Source organism: Malus sylvestris, chromosome 3 (genome assembly GCF_916048215.2).
Source record: "Malus sylvestris chromosome 3, drMalSylv7.2, whole genome shotgun sequence".
NCBI lineage: Eukaryota > Viridiplantae > Streptophyta > Magnoliopsida > Rosales > Rosaceae > Malus > Malus sylvestris.
The window spans coordinates 29270165-29278128 of record NC_062262.1 but is presented as its reverse complement, the minus strand read 5'-3'; the positions used below and the strand labels follow the sequence as shown (position 1 = coordinate 29278128).

The 7964-nt window shown below is 43.2% G+C and overlaps 2 protein-coding genes across 2 annotated transcripts; both read right to left on the bottom strand.

The window, feature by feature from the left end:
- Positions 1–205: 205 nt before the first annotated feature.
- On the bottom strand, positions 206–755 carry LOC126617375 (uncharacterized). The gene has a single exon (XM_050285430.1). The coding sequence runs from the start codon at positions 722–724 to the stop codon at positions 233–235; it is 492 nt and encodes a 163-aa protein (XP_050141387.1). The 5' UTR covers positions 725–755; the 3' UTR covers positions 206–232.
- A 5717-nt stretch (positions 756–6472) lies between these two features.
- LOC126617374 (uncharacterized) lies at positions 6473–7517 on the bottom strand. The gene is made up of 2 exons (XM_050285428.1): positions 6643–7517; positions 6473–6604 (listed from the first exon to the last, which is right to left on the bottom strand). Exons 1-2 carry the CDS (start codon positions 7403–7405, stop codon positions 6567–6569), a joined length of 801 nt encoding a protein of 266 aa, XP_050141385.1. The 5' UTR covers positions 7406–7517; the 3' UTR covers positions 6473–6566.
- Positions 7518–7964: the final 447 nt, after the last annotated feature.

Here is a 7964-nt window from a genome sequence, read left to right as displayed (position 1 = left end):
AGTAGTATTTATTTTTTTCGTTTTTATATTAAAGAGAGAACAAATGTATGGATTCGAGTGCAATAAAATTAATAAGAAGCTTTAATCACTAACACAATCAAGGACATGCACTCATGAAAATTCTTCTGATTGGGAATTTTGCATTGACAAATAGGGGATAACTGACTTTCCCTCCTTAATTTTCATGGATCAAGCTCCCCACCAACAACAACAACAACAAAGCCTTTTCCCACTAAGTGGGGTCGGCTATATGAATCCTAGAACACCATTGCGCTCGGTTTTGTGTCATGTCCTCCGTTAGATCCAAGTACTCTAAGTCTTTTCTTAGGGTCTCTTCCAAAGTTTTCCTAGGTCTTCCTCTACCCCTTCGGCCCCGAACCTCTGTTCCGTAGTCACATCTTCGAACCGGAGCGTCAGTAGGCCTTCTTTGCACATGTCCAAACCACCGTAACCGATTTTCTCTCATCTTTCCTTCAACTTCGGCTACTCCTACTTTACCTCGGATATCCTCATTCACAATCTTATCCTTTCTCGTGTGCCCACACATCCCACGAAGCATCCTTATCTCCGCTACACCCATTTTGTGTACGTGTTGATGCTTCACCGCCCAACATTCTGTGCCATACAACATCGCTGGCCTTATTGCCGTCCTATAAAATTTTCCATTGAGCTTCAGTGACCTACGACGGTCACACAACACGCCGGATGCATTCTTACACTTCATCCATCCAGCTTGTATTCTATGGTTGAGATCTCCATCTAATTCTCCATTCTCTTATAAGATAGATCCTAGGTAGCGAAAACGGTCGCTTTTTGTGATCGTCGCTAGATTGCTCCGGTCATTAGTGTGGATAAGTATATAAATGGATATAGAGATAGGAAAGCAAACACCAGATGTACATGGTTCACCCATATTGGCTACGTCCACGAAATAGAGGAGTTCTCATTAATTGTGAAGGGTTTACACAAGTACATAGGTTCAAGCTCTCTTTTAGTGAGTACTAGTGAATGATTTAGTACAAATGACATTAGGAAATATTGTGGGAGAATGATCTCGTAATCACGAAACTTCTAAGTTCCGGAGTGTGGTATCGTCTTGACTTGCCTTATCTGTCTCGTAGGTAGATGTGGCATCTTCTCTGGAAGTACTCTTCCTCCATCCAGGGGTGGTATCTTTAACTGGTGGAGATGCACAAGGTAATGTATCAATTTCACTTGAAGCTTACTTGTAGTTTCAGGCTTGGTCAAGCGCGATACAAACCATGTAGTAGGAGTCCTCCAAGTCGCCGAGCTAGGGGATCTACTGAAAGAGGTGACAGACAAGGTAAGCAATCAGAGCTCCAAGCAATCAGTCCCATATCAGAACTTTGATTTCGAGTTCCGGCTGATTGTTCACATTCTCCCTATTTTTGCAGGCAGCATGAAGGATAAAGAGAAGAAAAATAAGAATAGATGATATGGGATACTTTTGCTTTTAAAGAAGTAACTTTCCACAGGCTTATTCTTAAACTGGGCTGGAGGGTTTTCTGGTTTCCTCCAGAGTATAAGGCCGACTGAAGAATTTGAGGGTCAAAACAAGTCCATCAAATCTATAGTACGTTCGACCCTGCTGATATGGGATACTTTTGCTTTTGACAGAGTAGTGGATGTATCGGCACGTGTGCTGTTACGCTTGTCTGCTTCCTTGTATCCTTCTCACTTGCCCTATATGTTCCTCAGGCAGATGCGGTATCTTCCCTGGAAGCATAAGATGTTGAAGATGAGTACTCGAGAGCAATGCCTGGTAAGTAATCAAGTAAGGGGTTCCAGGCAGTCAGTTCCTGACTGGAAGCTTGATTCCAAGTGTTGACTGATTGCTCTCTTTCTCCTTGTCTTGCAGGTAAGAACAAGGCCAAAGGAAAAGACAGGGAAAAAACATGATATGGGATACTCTTGCTTTTAACCCTGATGATATGAGATATTCTTGCTCTAGTATAGCTTGTTTGCAGAGGTATTATCGGGGGGAAAGAAAGCTGAATATTTCGAAATGCTTCTTTGGGAGTGCCCTCTCAGATATGAGGAAGGGTTGAGCATTTTTGCAGGTCTGCTTGTCTGTTGGGGATGAAGGTCAACATATATAGGAGTCTCCCTAACAACAAGTAGTAATGCTATTCCTTTACCCTGCTTGGTCATAACACGGTAGTGGGAGCTGCCAGCTTCACATGTTTTAACTCTGTCAAAGCACTTTGAAAAAGTGGTCTGTGGTATCTGGAAAGCTGATGTTGCGTGTAAAGATTACATACAAGCTTTATCCAAGGAGATCCGGCTCTTGAAGTTGGGAAAGTGGTGCCTCTTCGGTTTTCGAACAAGCAATCCTGTCGGAGATCTGGCTCTCGAGATTCGGAGAACGATGCCTTTTCGATTTTTGAGAAAGCAATCCTGCTAGGGGTCTGGCTCTCGAGATTCAGAGAGCGGTGTCTCTTCGATTTTTGAGAAAGTAATCATGTTGGGAGTCTGGCTCTCGAGATTCGGGGGGCGGTGCCTCTTCGATTTTGGAGCAAGCAATCTTGTTGGGAGTGTTTTCTCGAATGTGAGAAAAGGTTGGGCATGTTTGCTAGTCTATCTTGCCACGAAGCACAGAGGTTGACACACAGGGACTTTCCAATTATCCAGCAGCGGTACTGTTCCTTTACCCTTGTGGGTAATAATATGGTAGCTAGACCTTCAAAATTTATGTGTCTAAACTTTGTTAGTGCTGTTTCTTTGCTATTCTTTTACCCTTCTTGGTCAGAGCGGTGTAGTGGGAGCTGCAAGCTTCATGTGTCTCAACTTTGTCAGAGAACTTTGGCAAAGTTATCTGTGGTACCCATGAGCTAATGTTGCGTGTGGGAAGTGGGTGATTGAACAGTAAGATTCATGTGCTTTCTACTTCACCAGAAATCTTCGACATAATGCCCATAATTTCCGCAAAGCTAACAGGTGCTGACAAGGCTGGAAAAGTAGGTGCCTCTTCGATTTCTGAGATCGGCCCTCGTGGTCTCTGAGCAGCCCAGCTTTTGAGAAAGCAAGCGCCTCTTCGATTTCTGAGATCGGCCTTCATGGTCTTTGAGCAGCCTAACTTTTGAGAAAGCAAACGTCTCGTGGTCTCTGAGCAGCCCAGCTTTTGAGAAAGCAAACGCCTCTTCGATTTCTGAAGCTCCGTCGAGTGCAGATTTTTATAGAGGCTGGCATTAAGTTCCAAAGCACACTTGAATCTCCACCAGTAGAAGCTCCATTCTTGCACTTCTAAGATCTTGATTTGTCCGACCTCTTCTCTCTTCAACACTTTTGAAAATGTCTGGCCCCTCCGACCGTCGTTTTGACTTGAACCTTGTTGAAGAGGCAGCCACGCCTTCTCCAGACAACATATGGCGTCCATCATTCGTCTCCCCTACTGGTCCTCTTACCGTTGGGGATTCCGTGATGAAGAATGATATGACCGCTGCGGTAGTGGCCAGGAACCTTCTCACTCCCAAAGATAACAAACTACTTTCCAAACGGTCTGATGAGTTAGCTGTTAAGGATTCTCTGGCTCTCAGTGTTTAGTGTGCAGGTTCTGTGTCTAACATGGCCCAACGCCTATTTGCTCGAACCCGCCAAGTTGAATCATTGGCGGCTGAAGTGATGAGTCTCAAACAGGAGATTAAAGGGCTCAAGCATGAGAATAAACAGTTGCACCGGCTCGTACATGACTATGCTACAAACATGAAGAGGAAGCTTGACCAGATGAAGGAATCTGATGGTCAGGTTTTACTTGATCATCAGAGATTTGTGGGTTTGTTCCAAAGGCATTTATTGCCTTCGTCTTCTGGGGCTGTACCGCATAATGAAGCTCCAAATGATCAACCTCTGTTACCTCCTCATTCTAGGGTTCTGTCCAGTACTGAGGCTCCAAATGATCCCCCTCCAGTGCCTGCTCTTTCTGGGGCTCTACCGACTGCTGAGACTTCTCCTAAGCAACCTTTGTGAAGGCTCCCTCTTGTTTGTTTATTTTGACTCATGTATATGTACATATTTGTGACTTATCGGGGATATCAATAAATAGCTTTCCTTCATTTCAACGTATTGTGTTAAATACACCAAAGCCTTCTTTGCTAGGTTCTCTGAATTTTCTTTTGTTGAAGTTTGTATGTTGAAGCTTTGTGAGTGGAGCATGTAGGTTGAGGTAGTATTCCTTTAATTTCCTGAGTGAGGAAAACTTCTCGGTTGGAGACTTGGAAAATCCAAGTCACTGAGTGGGATCGGCTATATGAATCTTTGAACGCCATTGTGCTCGGTCCTGTGTCATGTCCTCCGTTAGATCCAAGTACTCTAAGTCTTTTCTTAGAGTCTCTTCCAAAGTTTTCCTAGGTCTTCCTCTACCCCTTCGACCCTGAACCTCTGTCCCATAGTCGCATATTCTAATCGGAGCGTCAGTAGGCCTTCTTTGCACATGTCCAAACCATCGTAACCGAATTTCTCTCATCTTTCCTTCAATTTCGGCTACTCCTACTTTACCCCGGATATCCTCATTCCTAATCTTATCCTTTCTTGTGTGCCCACACATCCAACGAAGCATCCTCATCTTCGCTACACCCATTTTGTGTACGTGTTGATGCTTCACCGCCCAACATTCTGTGCCATACAGCATCGCCGGCCTTATTGCCGTCCTATAAAATTTTTCCTTGAGCTTCAGTGGCATACGGCGGTCACACAACACGCCGGATGCACTCTTCCACTTCATCCATCCAGCTTGTATTTTATGGTTGAGATCTCCATCTAATTCTCCGTTCTTTTGCAAAATAGATCCTAGGTAACGAAAACGATCGCTCTTTGGTATTTCTTGATCTCCGATCCTCACCCCTAGCTCGTTTTGGCCTCCATTTGCACTGAACTTGCACTCCATATATTCTGTCTTTGATCAGCTTAGGCGAAGACCTTTAGATTCCAACACTTCTCTCCAAAGGTTAAGCTTTGCATTTACCCCTTCCTGAGTTTCATCTATCAACACTATATCGTCTGCGAAAAGCATACACCAAGGAATATCATCTTGAATATGTCCTGTTAACTCATCCATTACCAACGCAAAAAGGTAAGGACTTAAGGATGAGCCTTGATGTAATCTTACAGTTATGGGAAAGCTTTCGGTTTGTCCTTCATGAGTTCTTACGGCAGTCTTTGCTCCTTCATACATATCCTTTATAGCTTGGATATATGCTACTCGTACTCATTTCTTCTCTAAAATCCTCCAAAGAATGTCTTTTGAGACCCTATCATACGCTTTTTCCAAATCTATAAAGACCATGTGTAAATCCTTTTTCCCATCTCTATATCTTTCCATCAATCTTCGTAAGAGATAGATTGCCTCCATGGTTGAGCGCCCTGGCATGAACCCGAATTGGTTGTCCGAAACCCGTGTCTCTTGCCTCAATCTATGCTCAATGACTCTTTCCCAGAGCTTCATTGTATGACTCATTAGCTTAATACCCCTATAGTTCATGCAATTTTGTACGTCGCCCTTATTCTTTTAGATAGGCACCAAAGTGCTCGTTCGCCACTCATTTGGCATCTTCTTCGTTTTCAAAATCCTATTGAAAAGGTCAGTGAGCCATGTTATACCTGTCTCTCCCAAAACTTTCCACACTTCGATTGGTATATCGTCTGGGCCTACTGATTTTCTATGCTTCATCTTCTTCAAAGCTACAACCACTTCTTCCTTCCGGATTCGACGATAAAAAGAGTAGTTTCTACACTCTTCTGAGTTACTCAACTCCCCTAAAGAAGCACTCCTTTCATGTCTTTCATTGAAAAGATTATGAAAATAACCTCTCCATCTATCTTTAACCGCGTTCTCTGTAGCAAGAACCTTTCCATCCTCATCCTTGATGCACCTCACTTGGTTTAGGTCCCTTGTCTTCTTTTCCCTTGCTCTAGCTAGTTTATAGATATCCAACTCTCCTTCTTTGGTATCTAGTCGCTTATACATATCGTCATAAGCCGCTAACTTAGTTTCTCTCACAGCTTTCTTCGCCTCTTGCTTCGCTTTTCTATACCTTTCACCATTTTCATCGGTCATATCCTTGTATAAGGCTTTACAACATTCCTTCTTAGCCTTCACCTTTGTTTGTACATCCTCATTCCACCATCAAGATTCCTTTTGGTGTGGGGCAAAGCCCTTGGACTCTCCTAATACCTCTTTTGCTACTTTTCGGATACAACTAGCCATGGAATCCCACATTTGGCTAGCTTCCCCCTCTCTATCCCACACACATTGGGTGATTACTTTCTCTTTGAAAATGACTTGTTTTTCTTCTTTTAGATTCCACCATCTAGTCCTTGGGCACTTCCAAGTCTTGTTCTTTTTTCTCACTCTTTTGATATGTACATCCATCACCAACAAGCGATGTTGATTAGCCACGCTCTCTCCTGGTATAACTTTGCAATCCTTACAAGTTATACGATCCCTTTTCCTTATTAGAAGAAAATCTATTTGTGTTTTTTACGACCCACTCTTGTAGGTGATCACATGTTCTTCTCTCTTCTTAAAGAAGGTGTTGGCTAAGAAGAGATCATATGCCATTGCAAAATCCAAGATAGCTTCCCCATCCTCGTTTCTCTCCCCAAAACCATGGCCACCATGAAAACCTCCATAGTTGTCTGTCTCCCTGCCCACGTGTCCATTTAAATCTCCTCCTATAAATAACTTCTCCGTCTGAGCAATTCCTTGCACCAAGTCTCCAAGGTCTTCCCAAAATTTCTCCTTCGAACTCATATCCAACCCTACTTGAGGTGCGTACGCACTAATCACATTGATAAGTTCTTGTCCTATTACAATCTTGATTGCCATGATTCTATCTCCTACCCTCTTGACATCTACAACATCTTGTGTCAAGGTCTTGTCCACGATGATGCCAACACCGTTTCTCGTTCTATTTGTGCCCGAGTACCAAAGTTTAAACCCTGAGTTTTCTAGATCCTTTGCCTTAAGACCAACCCACTTAGTTTCTTGTAGGCACATAATATTTATCCTTCTCCTCACCATAACTTCCACTACTTCCATAGATTTTGCCTTTAAGGTTCCTATATTCCACGTTCCTAAACGCATTCTACTCTCCTGAACTCTACCCTTCTGTCCTAGCTTCTTCACCCTCCCCCGTCCAATGGAATCAAAGTACTTCTTTTGTGTGTCCCGTGTAAAGTTGATAGGTGCATATGCTCCCAAACAACTTTGAGTGGAGTCGTTCGAAAAGAAGTTTATATGGCCCCCTTGCTCATCTAACACTGCATCCGGATGCCTATGGAGATACAGCGACCATTTCTCACTTATCACTGTGCTCCGGCCACACAGCGCGCCACTTACGGGTGACGCCCTAACTTTAGCACGATTTCGTTCTGAATTCATTTTCATAAGGATTCGACGTAACTGTGGAGTGCCGGCTGTCGACTACCTGACGCCCTCCCCCTCCTCCTTTACCCGGGCTTGGGACCGGCAATGTAAGATAAACTTACATAGGCGGAGTTGATCAAGCTCCCCACCAACAAAAATAAATAAAAATAGTTAGAGCATAATGTATTTTCGTTAAGGACCCACGTAAATTTAGTTATTTCACATCAATTGAGAATCAAGTTGTTGTGTGATTAATTAGATGATTAAGATGATCAAAATTGAGAGTGTGTTAGATGAGGCACCGTACGTGCCAGTAGTGTCATTAATATCACTGATTATTCAAACTAATCTTTAAATGTTGTGGCCTATATTTAACTGACAGGGAGAGGGGGCCGGCGACACAGAGAGATGTATTTGTAGGGTTGTGTAGATGATATGTTATTCCCCCTAGAGAGGGCCGGCAGCACAGAGAGAATATAGAAGAATTCCTCATCCTCCAAGGAATACAAGTCCTAATAGGGAAGAATAACTAGAATCAAATCTAATCTAGGATTTACACAATCACACTTAAATAAGAAGT